At 41.4% G+C, this 25682-nt stretch overlaps 1 protein-coding gene across 2 annotated transcripts in view; it reads left to right on the top strand.

The window, feature by feature from the left end:
- PRKCE (protein kinase C epsilon) overlaps window positions 1-25682 on the top strand; it is a 465721-nt gene that overhangs the window by 409045 nt on the left and 30994 nt on the right. For both annotated transcript variants that reach the window (XM_073672057.1, XM_073672058.1), the window contains 2 exons: window positions 13981-14119; window positions 16769-16957. In XM_073672057.1, the coding sequence (XP_073528158.1) occupies window positions 13981-14119; window positions 16769-16957 (328 nt within the window). The remainder of the gene's footprint in view (window positions 1-13980; window positions 14120-16768; window positions 16958-25682) is intronic.

The raw sequence follows: 25682 nt of genomic DNA, 5'->3' as shown, positions 1-25682 counted from the left end.
TATAATACCCATACAGCACACATACAGTGCCCATATATGTCCCACACAGCTTGAATATAATACCCATACAGCACACATACAGTGCCCATATATGTCCCACACAGCTTGTATATAATACCCATACAGCACACATACAGTACCCATATATGTCCCACACAGCTTGAATATACTACACATACAGCACACATACAGTGCCCATATATGTCCCACATAGCTTGAATATAATACACATACAGCACACATACAGTACCCATATATGTCCCACACAGCTTGTATATAATACCCATACAGCACACATACAGTGCCCATATATGTCCCACACAGCTTGAATATACTACACATACAGCACACATACAGTGCCCATATATGTCCCACATAGCTTGAATATAATACACATACAGCACACATACAGTACCCATATATGTCCCACACAGCTTGTATATAATACCCATACAGCACACATATATGTCCCACACAGATTGAGTATAATACACATACAGTACACATATATGTCCCACACAGCTTGAATATAATACCCATACAGCACACATACAGTGCCCATATATGTCCCACACAGCTTGAATATAATACCCATACAGCACACATACAGTGCCCATATATGTCCCACACAGATTGAGTATAATACCCATACAGCACACATACAGTGCCCATATATGTCCCACACAGATTGAGTATAATACCCATACAGCACACATACAGTGCCCATATATGTCCCACACAGATTGAGTATAATACACATACAGCACACATACAGTGCCCATATATGTCCCACACAGATTGAGTATAATACACATACAGCACACATACAGTGCCCATATATGTCCCACACAGATTGAGTATAATACACATACAGCACACATACAGTACACATATATGTCCCACACAGATTGAGTATAATACACATACAGCACACATACAGTGCCCATATATGTCCCACACAGATTGAGTATAATACACATACAGCACACATACAGTGCCCATATATGTCCCACACAGATTGAGTATAATACACATACAGCACACATACAGTACACATATATGTCCCACACAGATTGAGTATAATACACATACAGCACACATACAGTGCCCATATATGTCCCACACAGCTTGAATATAATACACATACCGCACACATACAGTGCCCATATATGTCCCACACAGCTTGTATATAATACCCATACAGCACACATACAGTGCCCATATATGTCCCACACAGATTGAGTATAATACACATACAGCACACATACAGTGCCCATATATGTCCCACACAGATTGAGTATAATACACATACAGCACACATACAGTGCCCATATATGTCCCACACAGATTGAGTATAATACACATACAGCACACATACAGTGCCCATATATGTCCCACACAGATTGAGTATAATACACATACAGCACACATACAGTGCCCATATATGTCCCACACAGATTGAGTATAATACACATACAGTGCCGATGTATCTCCCACACTGCATTATAGAAGGTTCTCTCCAAATAACGTTACATCGCATCACACAAAAACGTAAAGGGGTCGTCCTGCCCAAAAATTTGGTTTGAAGTATTTTTAAGTGAAATTAATTAATTTTACGATTATACTTTATATGTGAGAGCTCCAATAGTCTAACTGTACTGCATTTTCTGAGTCATTACCACGTTTTGGATCAGTTTTATTCTACGTCCTTTTTCGTCTCACCTCCAGAGATATCACCTTCCCTTTTCCTGTGTTTGCACTTGACCTGTGGTTTCTAGTAGGGAGCTGGCTATTGGGATTAGTTCAATAGCTAAGCCAGCCTCCTTCTCTTTGGCTGAACAATCTTTTAAATAATCCGCAGTCTCAAAATGTTTGACCTTTGTCGGATACATTAGTACCTAATACTAGAAATGTCCTTTTTGTGTTTGGCCAGAAAGGCAAGAAATTAGAGTAATCTCTGTAAATGGAATATATTTTTATGGTTTTCTTATGTAACGTACTGATTGATATATCATTAGCAGCCAGCACCACAAAATACAGTCACATCCAACAAAGCAACAATGTAGAATTATGTCACTATCCTTTAGAAAAGTCATCCAAATGCAACGTCACTTGAAAGGGGAAAGCCATCTCCTTGTTTGCTAATACACATCCTGCTCCGAAGACATAATTTATGGTTCTTGAGTTGGCACAATGGTGTTTCCTGTCCTAATCTAAGCATTTTGTTTAAAGTCTCTGTCGTGATTAGAAATGAGCTAAATTCATGTAGTTGCATAACCGGATTTCTTCTTTTGAGAATATTTGCCGTCTTAGTTCATAACATATTTTATGTAGTCCTAAAAAAAGCTTACAGTTAATATTCAAGAAATATACATGAAACACTGGCAAAAAATATTTGCTAGTACACGATACTTATTAACCTACTGACCGGTGACTTCCTACCTGAATGGAGGCTTGAACGGAGTCATGGAGCAGTACCTTGAACAGCACGCGCTCCCAACCACCCATAGTGCCATGTTACCTTTGGGATGGTAATCAAGGGGAGTCCCTGAGGGTGGACCACTACCAATAATATAATCATGGAATACATCAGTCTATTACGTGGGAATACACCATTAACAGGTAACATCAAGTAAAAAAAGTCCAGTTGCAATTACTCATGAGGCACTTCTTGTCCAATTCATAGCCTTCTAGAAGACTACATACTTCCGTCCTACTGTCGTGGATAGCCATTGGGAATGTCCTGATATGGGAAAAGTGCTTCATTTTCTTCTGGGCATGTGCCGGACCTGATTTGGTGAAAACTGTGGATAATGCAAGAGGCAGCATTCATGTCAGCCAAGAAAAGATGGTTTTGGTTACAGATGAAAACACCAGACACTTCCAAATTTACACACAGAGAATATGTAACATGTAAATCTTAGAAATGGATCTTAAAAGAAGTAGGTCAACCCCATTAATGATCCATTTCGATATAACAAAGACCTGAGCAGATAACAATATCATTGAGGTCAATTTAGTAGTTATAACAATGTCTCATAAAAATGCAATTATTATCAAAGTTCCAAACCCTCTTCTGAGCAGAGTATACGCCCAGCGGACACTTTATCCCTCATTTACATATTTCTCGGGACATTGGAAAACTTTTTTTTTTGTGAGTTATGCTGCTCCAATTGGAACGAGCAAGTATATCTTTAAAAAGGTCTTTACATGACCTAAAAGTGTAGTGGAACCAATTTTGGGGAGTAAAACATGATGTTTTGACACAGGTGGTGGATGGTCAAAGATAGTAGGCATAAGGAAAACATAAAAAAAAGCATTTTCTACTTGGGATCTACTGCAAAAAAAAGTGCATCCCAACATTGTTGACTGAGGTTCCCTGACGGATCAGGGGAAAGTATTTTGAGGTTCAGCCTCATTCTTTACAGGTACATGTCTACTTATAATTGGATCTTTGTTTTTTTGTTATCATTGTACACACCGAACATATTAGTAAGAATTAACTGGTTATTTGTGAATCATCTGATAAGAAATAGACTCTAGGGACAAGTAATTGGCTTCAAAGTCACCTGCAATTGAGGTTGTCTTTGGCCGGACCTTTGCACATATTATTGTGGCCGTGCCAGAATCCTATGGTATTCTGCTTGGCCATACCCAATGTTTTCCAAAACAGTTATTCAATGCTTGCAGTATGTCATTAATAAATTAAAAAAGGAAAACAAACAACAAAACTCCAAGCAAGATTTTCTGCAGACCCCTAAAATAAATATTCCTGTAGATAATTGAAAAGAGAGAAGAAGAAATAGCTATTCATCTCCTCATTGCTCCCGAAATCTTGGTGAGCCTCTTATTAGCTGCTAATATGAAGGGGTGTAGATTCATTTATATAGTAGATCCATAGAACCCTTTAAACCAGTGTTCCCCAACTCCTCAAGAGCCACTAACAGGTCATGTTTTCAGGATTTCCTTAGTGTTGCCCAGATGATCGAATTCTTGCTTGTCCAGGTGATGCTATTATCACCTGGGCAATACTCAGGAAATCCTGAAAACATGACCTGTTGGTGGCTCTTGAGGACCAGAATTGGGGAATACTACTTTAAACTCTTCCCTTTTCTAAGCTTCCCGTTACTCGTATGTTCGAATTTAAGGGAAAAAGAGAAGAAGAGAGAAGAGAGAAGAAGAAATAGCTATTCATCTCCTCATTGCTCCCGAAATCTTGGTGAGCCTCTTATTAGCTGCTAATATGAAGGGGTGTAGATTCATTTATATAGTAGATCCATAGAACCCTTTAAACCAGTGTTCCCCAACTCCTCAAGAGCCACTAACAGGTCATGTTTTCAGGATTTCCTTAGTGTTGCCCAGATGATCGAATTCTTGCTTGTCCAGGTGATGCTATTATCACCTGAGCAATACTCAGGAAATCCTGAAAACATGACCTGTTGGTGGCTCTTGAGGACCAGAATTGGGGAATACTACTTTAAACTCTTCCCTTTTCTAAGCTTCCCGTTACTCGTATGTTCGAATTTAAGGGAAGAGATGAAGTTCCAATTAAATTGGATGGAGGAACATAGACTTGATTTGGTTTGTTTTAATTTAATTTATCTTTATTTTTTTTATTTATTTTCATTCTTTGTATTTTGATTATGATAGAACAGGTTCAAGGAAGAGGTTTTGACATCTGAAATTAAACCATTTCCCTCATTTCTAGGGGCTACATGGCCTACACACCTTGGCATGGTGGCACCTGTCACTGGAGATGTACAATATATAGACTGGCATCTTATATACCAGATGTATTCCTTTAAAAATAATTTTGCAGTGATGCAAAGCCTTAACTGATATGTAGAAGCATAATATTTAACTTAGATGAACCTGAGTACACACAAAACGCCTGAGGGAGAATGACATCACCAACTGCTTGTTGACATTTTTGAAGCATTCAACCATCAAGGCTTGATCCTACTCGAAGCCTCCTAATGCCATTGGTTCCTTCTTTCATCTTGTATTCTTTATCTAATAAATTATTTCACTTAGACGGATTAAGAACACACACAGAAGGTCCTTTACATTCATAGTCCACTGACGATTGTTTCTTTTTTTTTTTGTTCCGTAAATATATTGTTTTCTTTGAGTATTTTGTGATTGAAATTGTAAACGTGCAGGATAAAGTATGATGTGGGATCAAGTGCGATAAGAAGTTCAAATCACCAGCATAGACTCTTAGCAAAAGATTGCATGGCCTCCCCGGTGGGGAACATGTTCTCAAATGCACGTACCAGGCTTTACTTCCTTATATGTGTTTTCTTGTAAGGTGTAGATAACCTCCTACTTATTATAATTGCCATCTCTAGAACCCCCAATTTTTGAGAACTGCTTATAAGTGCCTGGATCTTAAGGCCTTCACACATCAGACTAATGTCGTCTGGACCCTCCGATATCAGGAGGCTCAGCTGAAAGTCTATAACGTATGAGGACCTCCCGACTCTATTCTGATACATAGTGTTGGAGGAGATAAGGATCAGACACGGACTGACAATCATTTTGTTATCAGACTAATAAGCCGCCATCAGAGGAGTCGTGAATGGGGCCTCTAAAGGCCCCGTCACACTAAGCGACGCTACAGCGATCCCGACAACGATACGACCTGTCAGGGATCCTTGCTGCGTCGCTATGTGGTCGCTGGTGAGATGTCAAACAGTCAGATCTTCCCAACGACACAGCAGCAATGCAGCGACCCATAACGATCTGTATAACGATGCACGCCTATGTGTTTCTGTGTCTGAGTCGTCAACAAGGTCGTTGGTAAGGTGTCAAACACACCGATGCATGCTACCCAGCGGGACCTCAACGATCAAAGAAATGTCCAGACCATTCCGACACGACCAGCGATCTCGCAGCAGGGACCTGGTCGCTGCTAAGTGTCAAACGTAGCGAGATCGCTGCTGAGGTCGCTGTTGCGTCACAAAACTTGTGACTCAGCAGCGATCTCGCTAGCGATCTCGCTTAGTGTGACGGGGGCTTTAGGTATAACCTGATGATACATAAAGGGATTGTTTCATGAAGATCACCCCATTCTATATACCCTATTAAAGTATATACTGTAGGCATCACAAAAGAGAGTCCCTATTGTGATCCTCTCTATGAACCAAAACTAAGATCCTCTCTATAGGAGTTGTTATTAATCTCAATGGCCACATTAAATTACCCCTGTGGGTAGTGACAAAATCAATTTATGGCTGGGGCTTACACTTGATGGACAGACTAATAATTGTGACATTAATAGCATTTAAATACAACAGCTTCTCCAGTAGAAAAGTAAATTTAAGCAATCAGCTGCCCGAACAGCCTTATTTCTTATCTGCAGGACTTGCGATTAAAGGGGTTGTCCACTACTCGAACATCCTCTTCTCAATCCCTATGTTTCCCCCTTGTACAATAATAACACTTATACTCACCTCTGGTGCCGCCACCGTTCCGGTGGTGTCGTCACTGGTTCTCCTGGAGGAAGTGAGAAAGCTGCAGCTCTGACTTCCTCCGGCTGTTAGTGATTCGTCCAAAGGTGGAGAACGTGAAGCCACCACTGATTGGCCACGGGGATTGCATGACAACAATGTCATGCAATCCCCGGGAAAGCCAGTGCTGACACCGGAGATGAATTTGTTAATATTTTACTAGGGGAAAAATAGGGATTCAGAAGGGGTTATCTGAATAGTGAACAGCTCCTTTAAGCCACATAAAGGCAGCATGCAGTAACATGCTAGATTTGGTCATTTGCATTTGGTAAACCATGTTGTTTTGTAACCGGACTTAGACTTTAATAGAGTGTAAAATGTTATTGAAATGTATATCTAATTGTAGCAGAGACCTATAATCATAAACTAATCCATAGTAACTGTACACACTAAAAGCTATCAACACCTTTGACATGGGAAATAATATTTTTAAATATGTTAGTGGTTATTTTTAGGTATTAACCTTGCAATAAGTTTCAGTCTGGTATTTTCATTTCTTCATTAATTTTCAACCCCCTGATATGTATTTTGCACCTTGTTCCAAGTTTCAGATCTTTTTCTTGCTAGAGTGTCTCTCCCGGTAATATAGGTTGGACTGCATGTTTCGAAACTGCTGCTGTCTTCACTTGCTTTCATGGATCAACATATCTTCTATCCTGCACTTATTTACTCTTAATGTCCTTTCTTTCCTGTGTATATCTTATTTTTTGTGCCTTCTGAGATACCTTCAGATCTGCTGTCTCTAGCAATAGGAGAAGGCAGGAGAAAGCAGAGAGCTATCACAACCAGGATCAGGAGCTCTGTCAGATTTGTAACACTTTTGCTGATTACTCAGCTAGGTAAAGAATTTACAGATGCTCTAAAGTAGTAAAATGGTCTAAAAAATGTATTGAAGTATATTTAAAAAGTGGCTTAAAATAGTCTTCTAGTTTTGGGAAACCCCTCTATCCTGGCTGCAGTTTGCTATAAAAACAAACTGCATTTTACTCACCCTCCCAGGGTCCAGGGTTGAGTCTCTGACACTTTCCGGGTGTCTAATATGGTCTGCAGCGCGACCACTGCAGCTAATAACTTTGCTTAGCGGCTTAGAGCAGCTTGTGCCATCAGAACTGACAGAACTGCATAGCTCAGTTATTGGCTCGCTGCATGTAACATCAGTGCCGTAGACAAGAATAGACACCTGGACTGGACCCAGGATAGGGGAGAAATGCTTAGTTTATTATTTTTTTTAAACAAACTTCATCCGTGGGACATGGATTTTCTCAAAACCAGAAAAAAAATGTAACTTTGAATTAGGAAGCAAGTATATAATATTAATAAGAAAAAAATCTGTGTGAAGGTATATATATCTTTAAATTATATATTCACTAAAACTTACATTAACCATATTCCCAATTCAAGATCGAATATAAGTAACAATTTGCAAGTTTGCTTTTTCCGATGTGGCATGTCCCTTTTAGAAAAGTTCAAAGATTTGGTAATGATATAAAAATAAAAAAAAAGTTAAGTTAAACCTCCTACTGTTGCATCTCTATGGTGGTTCTCGTTGGTCCTTCAGTGATGACAACCCAGCTATCATTTTCAGAGCTAGCACGGGATTTAAGGAGAAAGTATTGGTTATTTCTTTGTTTTATGATATTCCTGTATTTTATGTTTCTTCTACTTGAATTTTCTACTTTGAAATGATTTTTGGTATGGGTTATTCATATGTGCCACAAAGCATACTGTTATTTAAAGAGGACCTGTCATTTGCCATAATTACTTTACCAGGTGTAAATTCCGCTGTTCTCCTGAATCCAGCGCTGTTTTTCTTTTGTTCCTGAGCCTCTGCATTCCTGAGATATGGCCCCTTTTTCCCTTTATGTAAATATTCAAGGGGGCGTGGTCCTCATGGAGACTTCCTTAGAGAAGAGGTGAGGAACATGACTCCTTAGGTAAGAAAACTAGATTTACATACAGGAAAGAGGGAGTCATATCTCAGGAATGGAGGGGTGTAGGAAAAAAAGAAAAAAAACACCAAATTCAGGAGAACAGCGGCATTTACATCAGGTAAAAAAAACAACTAACTTATGAAATGTGATAGGATCCCTTTAATCAATGTTAGTCCAATATTGTAGAAGATATACCCCTAACTCTGTATACCTAAGTGGTATTCCCAACTTTTTGGCGCTTCTTGATTGGTGGCAGTTCGTTCCTGAGGGCCCAACGATCATGAATTGATGGCATATCCTAGCAATACTTTGTAAGATGATAATATCTATTTATTCTCAACTTTAAAGGGGTTGTCCACTACTAGGACAACCCCTTCTTAAATTAAATGTTTGGCCCCGATAAAATAAAAACACTTATACTCACCTCCCATGACGGCGCCGTTCCAGCAGTGTCTGCACTTGTGGTCCCGGAGCTCTGGTGCGGTGGAATGACATGTGGGGCCCGGTGCCCAATCAGCGCAGGCATCACTGTCCCCGCATTCATACGTTTTGAACATGAAGAGGACGTCGGGGCTGCGGCTGATCTCTGACTTCCTCTTTGAGTTCAATTTTGTGCGAAGGCGGAGACAGTGACACCAGAGCTCATTGGGTGCCGGGCACCACGTGTCTCTCTACCGCACCAGAGCCCCAGGATGGTGAGTGCCGGCACAGGAGGTGAGTATAGGCTTTTTTATTTTATTGGGGCCAAACATTTAGTTCAAGAAGGGGTTGTCCTAGTAGTGGACAACCCCTTTAAGCCATCATGGCAGTAGATTATGATCCGGAACGGACACAGACAGAAGAGGGCCCCTGAGCAAGAACAATATATGGGCACTTTGCAGTCCAATGGCTCATCATTATGCACAATTCCACCTGCTTTGGAGGTGGTAGCGGCCCCCATACCTCTCAGGCCCCTGTGCGGCTGCACAGGTTGCACCAGTGGTATGTCCACTTCTGATTACTATGTAATATGAAGTACCAGGAATGCTTCCTTCTAGAATAAATGGCTTATACTTAGTGGGGTCCATTAAGGCTGTCCACCATGCTCCATATACAGTAGATTTATATATAGGAAAAAAGCCTTTAGTGGCTGCTGGCTGATAATGTGTTAGGACCTGTGGTGCATGTAAATGGTTCCTTCTAATTGCAGTATTTACAGTACGGGGAAGGATTGTCATCCATCTTTCCATAGAATTCATACTGTATATACATTTGTAATGCAGAGTCCCTATAGTTCTGCCTGTGTAATATCACCATTGTATAGGTCAGTCCCTGAGTGCAAGAACCAAGGCTGATGGTGGACAGATAAAACTGACTACAATAAGAAGGAAATTCTAAAATAAAATGTGATTGTCAGGGGCAAATTCTGTATTAGTACTCGGCTGCATAAAAATTAAAGCTGCACCATTAAATGGCTGTAATCGAAAATTCACATGGATCTATATATTAAAAGGCAGAGGAAGTTTTAACACTCGGAGGTCAGTGTTCTCTACGGTACTGATATATTCCGTGTGATTAGGAATGTAGCAAACTTGAAAGGCAACGGACTGAATGTCCAGTAGGAGGCACTGTGATGATTTATGCTATAGTCTTCTTATAATAAACTGTTTTTTTTTTGTATTCTGGCATCACCAAAGCATTGCGTTTCCTAAAAAAAAAAATCACTATGTGAAAGTGTGAGGTTGAGGAAATGTCATACACGACTGCTATAGGGTAATAGCAGGAGGGCATGATTGGAAAGCCAAACCTCTAAAGCAGGGTTCCCCAACTCCAGTCCTCAAGGCCCACCAACAGGTCCTGTTTTCAGGATTTCCTTAGTATTGCCCAGGTAATAATTCCATCACCTGAGCAATACTGAGGAAATCCTGAAAACATGACCTGTTGGTGGGCCTTGAGGACTGGAGTTGGGGAACCCTGCTCGAAAAGGAGCAAGTCCAATAAAGACCTTTCCTAGAATTGCACTTTCTGGCTGTGTGCACCCAGAGATTTTTTTTCTGAGGCTTTTAGAGCAATGGAAATGGAAACTGCTTTAGGAAATCCTCCTTCATTGAAGAAGTTGATTTATTATTATTATTATTATTATTATGATGCATTTTGGAAGAGTTTTTTTTTAAAAAAAACTTTTTATAGGGTTTTAATTGGACAGTACCTAGTTTGGAGCAGATTCCACCAGGAGCCAATTCAAAGAAGTCACCTGCTTTTTCTATTCTTCCGCCAAGTTTTTTTTGAAAATCTGAAGCAAAAAAAAATAATACTTAAGAAAACTTAACATATGACTAGCAAAGTGTTTTTACAATAGAAATAGGAAGAGTCTTTCAAGTGTTTTTAAGCATTTTTTTCAGGTTTTGTTTTTTTTTTAGGGTTTTTCTCTAAAAAAAAATTTAAAAATCCTGTGTTCACATAGCCTAAAGAGCATTGCATCTTATAATATTTTTCAAAAGCCATTCAACTTCACAGTTATATTTGTTATTGGGGAGTCTGGCTGACAAGTGGTGATGAGTAGTATTAGGCCGGTGCTGCACACGTTGCAAATTCGATGCAGAAAAGCAGCGTAATACAGTAACATCTAAGTTAATGAGATTTTAAAAATACCAGCTACACGTTGAGGACATTTTTTTTTGCTCATGAATTGACCTGCTTTTGTAGACTTTAAAATCTGCAGTATGTACATTTTTTGGTGCGGAATTCATTGCAATCTTCACTTTTGCATTGCAAAACTTTGAAACTCTCCGCAATAAAATCCATGTGTCATGTGTTTATTTTGATGCATAAAAGTAGCTGATAACTCTTCATTGAATCCGCAGTGTGTGCAGCCGGCCTTACAGCTCCCATGGGGGTTGTCATCGGACTTTCCAAAAACTCTCCCTATATACTGTGTATGATTATATTTAAAGTATGGCATACATCCCTAGGGAGACGTGACCTTAGAAATGCTAGGTGACAACCACTTTGGGTGCAAAAATAGTGGCTGCACAGTTTTTTTTTCCCAGAAACAGTTATATGCAGCTCATTTTTGCTGTATTTTTTTTAATCTGGATTCAGGATATGAGAAATGGCGGCATTTTGGGCTAGAGTTTGTATAATTAGGCACATTGACAAGTCTCTTAGTAGGAAATGAACTATGGCGGCAGGTGTCCCTTTCTCTGGTTCCTCGGCAGTGGCTGGTACTGTAGGACTGTGCTCTGCTAAAGACCCTGCTTTGAGCCGATCACACAAAAAAGCCAATGTGTTCTGTCTCATCATTTCTGCATTTACTCGGGCACAAAAGGTCAAATTATTAACCAGCTTCCAACTTGCCAAGAAACAGGACCCTGAAGTCTTCAGACATTGCTGATCTTAAAGGCTCCTGTCATGTGAATGGAAGATGACATCGGATTACGACATTTACTGTGTCACATAAGGATTTTTATTTCATGGCATGTAATTCACCACTGATGATGGGCTGCAAGACATAGGCTCGGACTGGCCCACCAGGGCACAGGTAAATCTCCCGGTGGGCCCCACATGAGCAGTAGTAGTCCCAATACATTTGATTCAATATATACAGACAAAGGCAGCATCTCATCATTCATGTAAAAAAAAACTACCCATTTATAATTGTATATAGAAACCAGTAAAATAGTGAAAGAGGGAAATGTAATATTTGCATATAGCTAAGCATTGGGTCCCCAGAGTCAATGTTACTGGTGGACCCTTGCCACCCCAGTCCGACAATGACAAGACATTTTGTAGGTCGCATTCATACAGCCAGTTTTGCTACCTAGATGTGAAATGTGCAAGAGAAGTGTATTTCTAGTTGTTATACCTCTTTGAGACAATCACCCAAGACAGCATTGAAAAGTGGCCTTCTAGAGCGTTGGGCTTCTTAAAGAAGATGACCGGTATGGAAACTATGTGGAAGAACTAAAAATAGGAAACCTGATCTGGATAAGGTCTACTCAACGATGTAGTGTTTTGGAGAGGTTTCTCTCTACCTGTTATAATGCAGCTTTCAAGCAATATTTTTGCAACCAACCAATTAAACTATTGAGCAAAAAAATGCTTGGGGGTAAAATGAGTTGCATTCAAGAACTGTCAATGTTGCCTTATGGTTGTTATAGAAGATACGGGCAGTGTCAGACTGAAGAACATTGGTTCCACCAGAGGATTTGATTCTCAGGGCCCACCTTTCTGCCCCACTCAAGAGCCCCATAGCAGGTGCAAGGTTTGCACTATGAACTCTCCTGAAGGAGAAGCCAGGGCCCACTGGAGGATTCTCCGATTCGCTGGTGGGCCAGTCCAACCCTGGATACGGGTACGGGAAATGCCTGCAGTTCCAGACATATACCTTTGTGGACACTGTATTGAGGTCCCATACAACCTGGTACTTGTGTGGAGCTGTATTTTGAATGAGTGAGGCCTTACTGTGCTCATTACCCATTCATTGTCCAAGGGACTGCTAGAGAAAGACAAGTGAGTATACCGCTAGGCTATCTCCTGCTGTCCCATAGACAATGAATGGAGCAGAGAAATGCATCTTTGATTTCCGCTCACTGTAGACAGGATTCTGCAAAGCCCAATTCTCAGGATTGCTGGGTGCCCTAGAGGTCAGACCCCCAGGTGTCACAAAGCTATTCCATCTCTTTTTGATAAGGGATAACGTTTAATATTGGGAATATCCCCTTTATATTCGTTTGTTTTTTTAATTAGGAATATGTAATTTAAAGGGACTCTGTCAGCACAAAATGACTGTTCAAACCAAGCACAGCAGGTCGGTGCATCCTTTGTGTGCAGATCAGAGCACCTTCCCTCCTTGTTTTCTGTCTATCTCCTCCTTTCTCTGCTCCTATAAAGCCAGAGTTGTCAATCAAGAAAGAGAGAGGCATATCGATGGAAAAAAAGTAGGTGGGAAGGTGCACTGAACGCATGTCATGGGTGCATGGAGCTTGGTTTGAACAGTCATTTTTGCTCCTTGTAAAGCTGAACTCCTTAGGGTCTCTCTTGACACGTCTGTTTCATTAGATCCTTGAAATAAGAATTAAAGCGCACATTTTATTAGACCTCTTACATTATTCCCAGTTCTCTGTAATTCCTCTTAAAAATGTATGAACTGATTTGAAAACTGGGTGCTACTGTTACATTTGGTAATAGGATGTATTTCTGCTCATTCTGAAACGTCAGACTTCGTAGACAAATCCTATTGACAAGGGGACTATATACCCTGTTATCAATTTATTTATACAAATTCCAGGACGAATAACAAAGCAATGTTATAAAACAGAATTCTAAAAAACAACAACCCATGATCCAGAATTGTTATTTTATGGGAAATACAATCAGACTATTCAGGTCAGATAACGGGTTCTTCCTTAAATACATTGAATTATAGAGGGATACAATGTGTTAAACTCTTCGGCAAGTGAATCCTACTATTAATACTAACAATAAAATAACATGAAGAACTATTACTACTAGATTATTTTATAGCTGCGTGTAAAACGTTATTATTCCTTTTCCAGGGATCTTAAACTGGACAATATACTTCTGGACGCAGAAGGACACTGTAAACTGGCGGACTTTGGGATGTGCAAAGAGGGAATTCTGAATGGCGTAACTACAACGACCTTCTGCGGTACGCCAGACTACATCGCTCCCGAGGTAGGTACTGATCACATGAAAACAAGAGAATTAATAAAGGCTATTCATATAGGCGTGCATCTTCCTTTTTCTTCTGGAATTTTAAATATAGCCTAGTGGTTCCATTGGTATTACATAGGTATTCTTCCCCGGAGCATCGCTTGAAACTGTTACACGTCCGGTGGCTCCTTGATGTCTTTGCAAGTTGCTGGACAGGCTCAGCGCTCACTATTGCTTCATCTTGGTGATTGTTTTAGCACATAAAATTTAGAGCCAGTGGCATATATGTGCTGCATCAAACTTTTCCTTAGGGCTTCATTCACTCGGCAAAGGCCAAAACTGTGTCCTTTTGACCATCATCCAGCAGCCAGCTTGTGTGCATTAGTATATCTTTTTTTTTATAGAATAATGTAGTGGAATATGTTGCTCTATGTAAAGGTATACTGTAATGAAAAAAACATAATAATTTATACTTTACACTTTACATATACTTTATTTTTAATGGGAACCTATAAGCATCAAATCCCACTAGATGCCGATCTAACAGCCTTCTGCCGGTAGTATACGTTGGGTGATTCTCCTGAAGTTTATCTCCTACACTATATGGAGAAAAGTATTGAGACACACGTCTTAATAATTTAATTCAGGTTTTTCCTGTAGCTCCCGGTGTATAACATCATGCCCCCATTGTATAACATCTGACCCCTCGTTCCCAGTGTATAACATCTGGCTCCTCACCCCCAGTGTGTAACATCAAGCTCCTCACCCCTAGTGAACAACATCCGGCCCCTCGTCCCCAGTGTATAACATCTTGCCCCTCACCCCCGGTGTATAACATCCGGCCCCTCGCCCCCAGTGTATAACATCTGGCCCCTCACCCCCGGTGTATAACATCCGGCCCCTCACCCCCAGTGTATAACATCTGGCTCCTCACCCCCAATGTGTAACATCAAGCTCCTCACCCCTAGTGAACAACATCCGGCCCCTCGTCCCCAGTGTATAACATCTGGCCCCTCACCCCCGGTGTATAACATCCGGCCCCTCGTCCCCAGTGTATAACATCTGGCCCCTCACCCCCGGTGTATAACATCCGGCCCCTCGCCCCCAGTGTATAACATCCGGCCCCTCGTCCACTGTGTATAACATCAAGCCCCTCACCCCCAGTGTATAACATCCAGCCCCTCGCCCCCGGTGTATAACATCCGGCCCCTCGTCCACTGTGTATAACATCAAGCCCCTCACCCCCAGTGTATGACATTTTGTCTCTCGCCCCCAGTGTATAACGTTCACATGTAAAGCGCCATGGAATAAATGGCGCTATAATAATAAATAATAATAATAATCCGGCCCCTCACCCCCGGTGTATTACATCTGGCCTCTCGCCCTCAGTGTATAACATCCGGCCCCTCACCACCAGTGTATAACATCAAGCCCCCCAGCCTTAGTGAATAACATCCGGCCCCTCTCCCCTGTTGTATAATATGTGGCCTCTCGCCCCCAGTGTATAACATCAAGCCCCTCACCCCCAGTGTATAACATCTGGCCCCTCGCCCCTGGTGTATAACATCCAGCCCCTCGCCCCCCAGTGTATAACATCCGGCCCCCCGCCCCCAGTGTATAACATCCGGGCTCTTGCCACCGGTGTATAACATCCGGCGCCTCGCCCCCCAGTGTATAACATCCGGCCCCTCACCCCCCAGTGTATAACATCCGGCCCCTCGCCCCCAGTGTATAACATCCGGCCTCTTGCCACCGGTGTATAACCTCTGCCTTCCCTGCCATACTGTATGCCGGAACGGCTGGTGGTGAAGAGTTCACTGATACCAGTGCGGTCCTGTAATAGGAGCCACCGATGTAACAAGTCCTTTTATGACATTTCTTCCCTCCTAAATCTTCCCCTATCACCTGTGAGTGATATTATTGAGAAGTGGAAGGAGCCGCAACAACTCAGCCGTGAAGTGGAGACCACGTAACGTTACAGAGCAGGGGGCCGAGTGCAGAGGGCTGAAAAGTCACCAACGCTTTGCTAACTCCATAACTGCAGAGTCCAGACCTCCTCTGGTATTAAAGGGAATCTGTCACCACCTTGGAGTTATCAGACTTCTACTATGGCCATACAGGGTATAGAAAAGTAAATCTATACATACCTGTATGGCCCATAGCAGAGGTCTGAATGCAGAAAGATGTAGTTTTATTTTCTTGTTTTTTCACAGGCTTTGTCACTTTTATCATATCCCCTTCCCCGCACGTCACAGGGCCCTGTGACGTGCATTTTTTTCTCTCACCTCCCCGCGCCTGCGCAATAGAGCGCTGTGGCACTGTGCTCAGCCAAACGGGAGGAAACAAAGTGCGCTCCCTGTGAGCTCCGCTTTGCGCATGCTCCGTGAGGTAAGAGAAAAAAGCGCAAGTCACAGCAGATGGCCGGGTATAGCTTGACGTCATCATCATAGCTTTAACATCAGCACAACTTTTTGTAAAAGTTTTGTTACTCTTTGAAAATGTCCAGCATTTTGATTGAAGGTCTGGAACCATTATCTACGTTAGTATGAGCAGAACACGAGGTCTTCTGGATCAAACATTTTTGCATTGCCTTTACCACCACTTCTGAACTGACGTGGAAATGTTTAAATATCTCATCTGAAATTTATCATGTTAATATGCTTGTTCTAGATATTACAGGAATTAGAATATGGGCCCTCGGTGGATTGGTGGGCACTAGGCGTCTTGATGTATGAGATGATGGCAGGTCAACCACCTTTCGAGGCAGACAATGAAGATGACCTCTTCGAATCTATCCTGCACGATGATGTCCTGTACCCTGTGTGGCTTAGTAAGGAAGCTGTCAGCATATTGAAATCTGTAAGTCTTGAATTACAATTTTTTTTGTATTATTACCTTTCCCCCCCCCAAAAAAAACTGAAATTAACTAATAGAGAACAGCCATCCTCTGGGAGTTCACATGCAGTTCATAGTGGCACTGGTTGGATAATGGAGCCTGGGATAAATTACACTTCTTGTGGGAAAAGAACAGAATGTTTGTGTTCTGTGCCGTTGTATGAAGTATAAACCAGAGAGCTGAAGACTTGTACTAAACAGGGAACTTCTGCAGAGTAGACAAGCCCCTGCCTACTCTGTACCATTTGTAATACTGATGTCTTTTTATAAGGTCTTCGGATTCCCTTAACCAATTAATGACCTGTGATGTATATATTTATAGCAGCTCTGGACCAAGTTCTGGAGCTGATCCCACTCAAGTGGTGGCTGTGTTTTACCGCCTGCACCAGCCTCTAATAGCAGCAACTGGAGCTAACCCAGATCACTGCTTTTAACCATTTAGATTCTGCTGTTAATTTCTGAAGGCATTAATTAAACGGTTGCAAAGTGGTTGCACACCTGTTCGGACACCCATCCTTCTCCTGTGACATAATCTCATGGTGCCATTGTGTTACCCTGTCCATCTGGTGGCCATCAGAAGACCCCTGTTGCTGCCATCTTTGTACAAACACGAAGCAGAGCCACAGCCTAGTCTTCATTGGAGATCGTTATTTTGACTATATACTGGAGTATTGCAGAATATACTGCAGCAATCAGACAATTACAAGTTCTTTGGGGAAAGGTGGGGGTAAAGGGGCTAAAAAAATAAATTAATGTAATAAAAAATATTTAAAAAAAAAACATGCAAATTTGAAACCCATCACTTTTCTGCACCCCACAGACAACCCCTCCACCAACATATCTCTATGGATGCAAAATTAAAAATGGCGACACACCGACATTTTTTCTTTTTTATAAAGTTCAGAATTTTGTAAACTACTAAAATGTAAAAAAAAAAAAAAAAAAGTCTACGTTTGGGATTGCCGTAATTGAACTGATCTTAACAATCATATTGTCAGGTCATTTTTACCGCATACTGAACGACATAAAAACAAACCTCTAAAAAAACAATGGAGGAAATCCATGTTTTTTTATTCTTTATTTCACCACACTTTTTACATTTTTTTACATATTTCGGTACATTCTATAGTAAAGTGAATGATGTCAATCAACACTACAGTTTTAATAGTGGCGCTAACTAGGTGGGTTCATTGGGACCTTGGACCCCCTTAGTAAATCATCTACGAGAGAAAGAGAACATTGAAAGAGATTTACTAAACAAATTGTGTCAATCAAGTGGATCACATAGTGCACAACATTTATTGTTTTGAGCACATTCACAACTAAGAAGGTTATTTTAAAAAATGGCAGTAATGCAACAAATATAATTTTTTGGGTGCAAAATCCTGAAAAAAAGTATCTACTTTAGGTGTCTAAATGGAGATGGTGAGCTGATAGGCCTTTGTCTAACGCTCCATATTGGTACTGTGAGGAAGCAGAAAAATCGGAGACATGACCGATTTTGAGGGGTTGGGTCAAAATCGGCATTGCAAGTCTATGGGTCCATGAAAAAAATCGGACCGCACTCAGATGACGTACTCTGATCAAAGTCTGATCAGAATAATCGGTCCGTTTTTCACGTATGTGGAGAAAGAATGTCAGCGATGAGTACAGTTGTCATCAGGATCACGTGGACATAGACTTTTGCACCAGACTGCGACTTTCATTTCATTTTCCACTACTTCATCATATATTTCTGATGTCTTTATGAAAATTGGTTCATTTGGTCAAAATCTGCATCTGTTTATTTCATGCCACATCAAATAATAGGAATGAATGAGAATAAGAAAATGCATAAATCTGTCCAGCGTTTTTACGCTATTTGGCTTAATCAAGGACAGAAATAACTTATTTAGTAGAAACGTTTCAGTTCCTGGAAATATTTCTTTCCTGGCCATAAACCAGAACCCTCACTGGAGTAATTTCCAGCTAATAGAAAGATATTATGACTGTTCCTTGTTATCCTAGGAGTCTTTAAAAGCTATCTCTCCCGGCGCCCCCATACTCGGGAATGCTCAGCTAAGCGCTCCTGTGTTCTCTATGAGAGAGCTGCTGCCAGACTAATGTGGCAGCTGCTCTTTTCAGGAAAACAAAAGAATCTGCTGCTGAAATTCAACATCATCTGTTGGAGAGGAATTCGGAAGCCCCCATACACATTAGACTATCGGTCGACTTAGTCTAATGCAGGGGTCTCAAACTCGGCTGGGTATATGGGCCGCACATAGAAAAAATGTGAATTTGGAGGGCCGCTTTCTTTGCAGTAATGTCCTATCTAGGTCCCCTTCTTATAGTAGTGCCCCATCCTGGTCTTCTTCTTATAGTAATGTTCCCATACTGGTCTCCTTCTTATAGTAATTGCCCATCCTGGTCCCCTTCTTGTAGTAATGCCCCATTCTGTTTCCCTTCTTGTAGTAATGCCCCATTCTGTTTCCCTTCTTATAGTAATGCCCCATCCTGGTCCCCTTCTTATAGTAGTGCCCCATCCTGGTCTCCTTCTTATAGTAATGCCCCATCCTGTTCCCCTTCTTATAGTAATGCCCCATCCTGGTCCCCTTCTTATAGTAATGTTCCCATCCTCGTCCCCTTCTTATAGTAATGCCCCGTCCTGGTCCCCTTCTTATAATAATGTTCCCATCCTGGTCCTCTTCTTATAGTAATGTTCCCATCTTGGTCTCCTTCTTATAGTAATGCCCCATCCTGGTCCCCTTCTTATAGTAATGCCCCATCCTGGTCCCCTTCTTATAGTAATGTTCCCATCCTGGTCCCCTTCTTATAGTAATGTTCCCATCCTGGTCCTCTTCTTATAGTAATGTTCCCATCCTGGTCCCCTTCTTATAGTAATGCCCCATCCTGGTCCCCTTCTTATAGTAATGTTCCCATACTGGTCTCCTTCTTATAGTAATTGCCCATCCTGGTCTCCTTCTTATAGTAATGCCCCATCCTGGTCCCCTTCTTATAGTAATGTTCCCATCCTGGTCCTCTTCTTATAGTAATGTTCCCATCCTGGCCCTCTTCTTATAGTAATGTTCCCATCCTGGTCTCCTTCTTATAGTAATGCCCCATTCTGGTCTTCTTCTTATAGCAATGCCCCATCCTGGTCCTCTTCTTATAGTAATGTTCCCATCCTGGTCTCCTTCTTATAGTAATGCCCCATCCTGGTCTCCTTCTTATATTAATGCCCCATCCTGGTCTCCTTCTTATAGTAATGTTCCCATCCTGGTCTCCTTCTTATAGTAATGCCCCATCCTGGTCCCCTTCTTATAGTAATGCCCCATCCTGGTCCCCTTCTTATAGTAATGTTCCTATCCTGGTCCTCTTCTTATAGTAATGTTCCCATCCTGGTCCCCTTCTTATAGTAATGCCCCATCCTGGTCCCCTTCTTATAGTAATGTTCCCATACTGGTCTCCTTCTTATAGTAATTCCCCATCCTGGTCTCCTTCTTATAGTAATGCCCCATCCTGGTCCCCTTCTTATAGTAATATTCCCATCCTGGTCCTCTTCTTATAGTAATGTTCCCATCCTGGCCCTCTTCTTATAGTAATGATCCCATCCTGGTCTCCTTCTTATAGTAATGCCCCATTCTGGTCTCCTTCTTATAGCAATGCCCCATCCTGGTCCTCTTCTTATAGTAATGTTCCCATCCTGGTCTCCTTCTTATAGTAATGCCCCATCCTGGTCTCCTTCTTAAATTAATGCCCCATCCTGGTCTCCTTCTTATAGTAATGTTCCCATCCTGGTCTCCTTCTTATAGTAATGCCCCATCCTGGTCCCCTTCTTATAGTAATGTTCCCATCCTGGTCTCCTTCTTATAGTATTGCCCCATCTTGGTCTCCTTCTTATAGTAATGCCCCATTCTGGTCCTCTTCTTATAGTAATGTTCCCATCCTGGTCTCCTTCTTATAGTAATTCCCCATTCTGGTCTCCTTCTTATAGTAATTCCCCATCCTGGTCTCCTTCTTATAGTAATGCCCCATTCTGGTCTCCTTCTTATAGTAATTCCCCTTCCTGGTCCCCTTCTTATAGTAATGTTCCCATCCTGGTCTCCTTCTTATAGTAATGTTCCCATCCTGGTCCCCTTCTTATAGTAATGCCCCATCCTGGTCCCCTTCTTATAGTAATGCCCCATCCTGATTCCCTTCTTATAGTTATGCCCCATCCTGATCCCCTTCTTATAGTTATGCCCCATCCTGATCCCCTTCTTATAGTTATGCCCCATCCTGATCCCCTTCTTATAGCAATGCCCCATCCTGATCCCCTTCTTATAGTAATGTTCCCATCCTGATCCCCTTCTTATAGTAATGCCCCATTCTGGTCTCCTTCTTATAGTAATGCCCCATCCTGATCCCCTTCTTATAGTAATGCCCCATCCTGATCCCCTTCTTATAGTAATGCCCCATCCTGATTCCCTTCTTATAGTAATGCCCCATCCTGATCCCCTTCTTATAGTAATGCCCCATCCTGATCCCCTTCTTATAGTAATGCCCCATCCTGATCCCCTTCTAATAGTAATGCCCCATCCTGATCCCCTTTTTATAGTTATGCCCCATCCTGATCCCCTTCTAATAGTAATGCCCCATCCTGATCCCCTTTTTATAGTTATGCCCCATCCTGGTCCGCTTCTTATAGTAATGTCCCATTCTGGTCCCCATATTGTACTAATGTCCCCTATTGTGCCGTTTTTCACATACACATAAAAGAAAAGAAAAAGATTCTTCTCCCCTGACCTCCTTTTCCTCAGCGTCCTTTCTGCACATGTGGCCCGCAGGCACTATAGACCCCTTGACGATCGTGGCGCTGTCCAGGGGCTCCTGACATTAGCGCTTTATTTCAGTTGAATGTGTGTCCTTGAACGCACATTCAATTGAAATGTATTGCCGCGCAGAGACCGGCTCTCTGCACAGTAATACCAATGCCAGCCGCCAGCCAATCAGAGGCCAGCTGCTGACATCGGTGTGCGGGCGCATGGCAGTGACATCATAAGCCGGCACACCGATGTCAGTATTTGGTTCCTGTTGATGTGGGCCATTGCTTAACAATATGGTAATGACCCTTTACCCTGAACTGTTAGTACATTTTTAGTGAGGGTAAGATTTTCAATAGTAATGTTTAAAAAGAAAGAAAAAGTAAGAAAAAAAATACAGAAAGAGAGAGAGAAAAAAAAAAGAATTAGAGAGAAAGAGTAAGAAAAAAGAAAGAGACAGAAAAAGGTAGAAAGGGAAAAAGAAAGAAAAAAAGGTGGAAAAGGGAAAAAAAAGAGAAAAATGAAGATAGAAAGAAAACGAAAGAGAGAAAGAAAAATTGAAAGAAGGAAAGAAAGAGAGGGAATTTAAGAAAAAAAGGAGAAAGGAAGGAAAAAAAAGAATGAAAGAAAAATAATGAATTAATAAAAGAAATAAAGAAAAGCATGCTTTTATCATAAATCATTTTTGCAATCATCCTTAAAAGCTTTTAAATATGTCAGTTTTCCTACCAGCCCATAGAGCATACACAATAGACTGACATTTCCTGCTTTATGCATTTTACTTCCATTTTTGCTGTGTAGACTGAGGCAGAGTTAGCAGAGTCATGACAGCTCGATTGTACAGCATGCAGCTCTATATGTATCTTCTCTACCATTTACTAGTTTAGAAGTCCATGACTTACTCTGAACTGTATTAGTCAATGATCTCTTTTCTGTCCATTAACTTAAAGAGATTGCAGTAGGATGCTTTGTCCCTTTAATTTGGCAGCTCCCATGATAGTATTTAAATATAAAGTCTAATAATTAATAATAAATATGTAAAATATTACAAAGAATATAATAAACACCAGGAGAGTAACTAGAAGAGCCACAGTGCCATAGCAAACCTTTGAATGGCTGTCATCAGGATTGTGCCCCCATTTGAAAGCGCCTATGCATGCTGAGTGCTGGAGAAAGTCCTGCGGGTGATAAGGGGGCAGGTTCCCAATCAAACATTTGTTATAGGGCCCTGGCTTTTCTAGTTTTGCCCCTGGTATTTATTATTATTATTATTATTTATGTAATTGTTTAAATATTAATTATGTATTAGAATTTTTTTTTAAACATTACCCCGCCCTCTTGTGATCTCGAGCCCCATAGCAGCCACTATGAATGATACACACAGTGCAGTATATTAATCAACACTGTCTAATTATTCTAGTAATTCCAGCAAATATGTGTAAGCATGCCCCTCTCGTCAATCTTTAGGAGAATGAATGGGGAATCAGGACCCCTGTTCTCATGGTCATTCGGGGTCCCAGGCCCCAACTATTAAGAATTTATAACCTATTCTGTAGATATTAATTTGAAAACCCCTTAAAGGGATTGTCTGTGTGCAATATATCGATGATCTATCCACAAAATAGGGAATCAACATGAGATCAGTGGGGGTCTGACACAAGTGTATTACCCGACAGCGGCTGCATTGAATGGGGTTGTGCTTTCCTGCTCCGTTCCAAGTGTTTACATCTGGGCGACAGTCAGATCAAATAGCAGCTGATCGGTTAGGGTACTTGGTGTGGGACCGCCACCGATCCTATGCCCCGGTCATCAATATCTTGTGTCCTGACAACCCTTTTAGATCCCAGTGCAAAAACTTCATTATTTAAAATGTTTTTTAATTAGTAACCAAAAGAATTTATCAAATGCCAGATATTCACACAGCTCATTGATAAAACAAAATGTTTTCTCCATCTTTATAAATCATATAAAACACTCCACATCTACAGGATGATGCGAATTCTGCCCTAGGCTTTCACACATCATGTTTTTTTCAGCGTTTTTTGATGCAAATTTTCTGCTGCCTTTTGCAGTACCAGCAAAGTCTATGAGATTCCAGAATTCATCATGGTTTTTTTTTTGTTCAGGATTTTGTGTTTTGCATGTTTTTTTGGAAAATAGAGCATGTCACTTCTTTCAGCGTTTTTTTTCAGCGGTTTTTCGCCCATAGGAAGTAATGGGTGGTGAAAAAAACGCCGGTAACTTTTTTTCAGCGTTTTTGTTGCCAAAATAGAATGGGTTTTTTTCAGGGTCGGACTGGAGTGCCTAGGGCCCACCAGGGGAATTGAGTCTAGGGGCCCACACTATAATTACCATAAACTGTTTTGTTACTTGTTATTCTTATATAATGTAAGGACAGGGATGTTAAACATATTTGTAATAAACTTCATTAGCTGATGTCCATGAGCTACCGGCTTTCTCTACGTGTAAAACCTGATTTACAGGGTTTTTTTTAAAACTGATTTAGCAGCGGGGGACGGAGAATGTCAGGAACTCGTGAATATTCAGGACTCATCATTGTGTGATGGCGCTATCCAATACAAGATTTTGGTACAACTGAGTGATCCAACATTTTGCTATGAGGATCTGTCTCCAGTTTGTCACCCTTAGTTTGGACACCATAAAATCAGTGACAGATTCCCTTTAACAAAATTCCTGGATAACACCTTTAGGCCATGGCCCCACTCTCAGTATTTTATCAGTATTCGGTCAGTATTTTATCTCAGGAGTGGGAGACAAAACCAGGTGAGGAACAATCAGAAAAAAGGTATAATAGAAACAAGTCACCAATTCTGCATTTATCACCCACTCCTGGTTTTGGCTCCCACTCCTGAGAAAAAAATACTGACCGAATACTGATAGTGGGGCCGTGGCCTTAGGGTAGTTTCACACAAGTGAGTCCACTGTGGGATGCAAACTGCTTGTATCCTGCAGTGGACCAGTTCTGGAGGAGGATCGTGCCAGCATAATATTCATATATAATGCCGGGTGCATTATGTACAATGTTATGAGTCGGAGTGCAATCCTTCAAGTGTATTGGACACCTCTTTAAAGGGACTGTCAGCACAGAATGACTGTTCATACCAAGCATAGGCGCTTGGTGCTTTACGGCGGCCAAACATTTATATACACCTTCCCACCTGCTGGTTTCCATCTATCTCCATCCTTGTCTGGCTCTATGAAGTCAGAGCTGTCCATCAAATTAGAGGGAGATTGTGGAGAATGATGGAAAACAAGCAGGTAGCAAGGTGAATTTACATGATTGGCCACGCTGTGAAGCACCGAGAGGTCATTCTGTGCTGACAGAGTCCCTTTAAGGGTAACTTGTCACCTTTAGAAAACTATTTATCTGCAGATATAGGGTAAATCTGCAGGTAAATAGGGTATAAAGCCCGGTTAGCCAGCTTAATGGAAAAGTGTTGGCTTCAGGGAGAAAATTATGTTTTATTCTACCTGCCACCACTCGCTTCCTGTTATAGGGTCAGTGCAAGGAGGGAGACATTACAGTCACCGCTAACTACAAAGTGAGCGTGCTGTAATAACGTCCCGGGACCTTGATTGTGACATCTTCCAAGGAGCCCAACTTCAGGCTGATCTTCACCGAATGACTAACATGGCAGCAACACATGGCAACCCATCAGCAACTCAAAACTGTGTCACAGGGGGCTGATGGGAGCAGGTGAGTGCATGCATTGGCCATTGTGCAATATAATGCCGATGTCAGTGATTGACAAGGGCATTTAAATGCTTAAAACAGCAGCAATCAAGGCGAGCTCTGATCACTGCTGTTACAGTCAGACGCCGGCTATGTATCACAGCTGACATCTGCCTGGTATGGAGAAGGCTCAGCTCCTGGACCCGCTCCATGA

Source organism: Phyllobates terribilis, unplaced genomic scaffold, assembly GCF_046119375.1.
Source record: "Phyllobates terribilis strain yellow unplaced genomic scaffold, ASM4611937v1 Scaffold_3__8_contigs__length_932513732, whole genome shotgun sequence".
Lineage (NCBI taxonomy): Eukaryota > Metazoa > Chordata > Amphibia > Anura > Dendrobatidae > Phyllobates > Phyllobates terribilis.
Note: the sequence above shows the minus strand (reverse complement) of the source record. Positions and strands in the feature narration are given on the sequence as shown.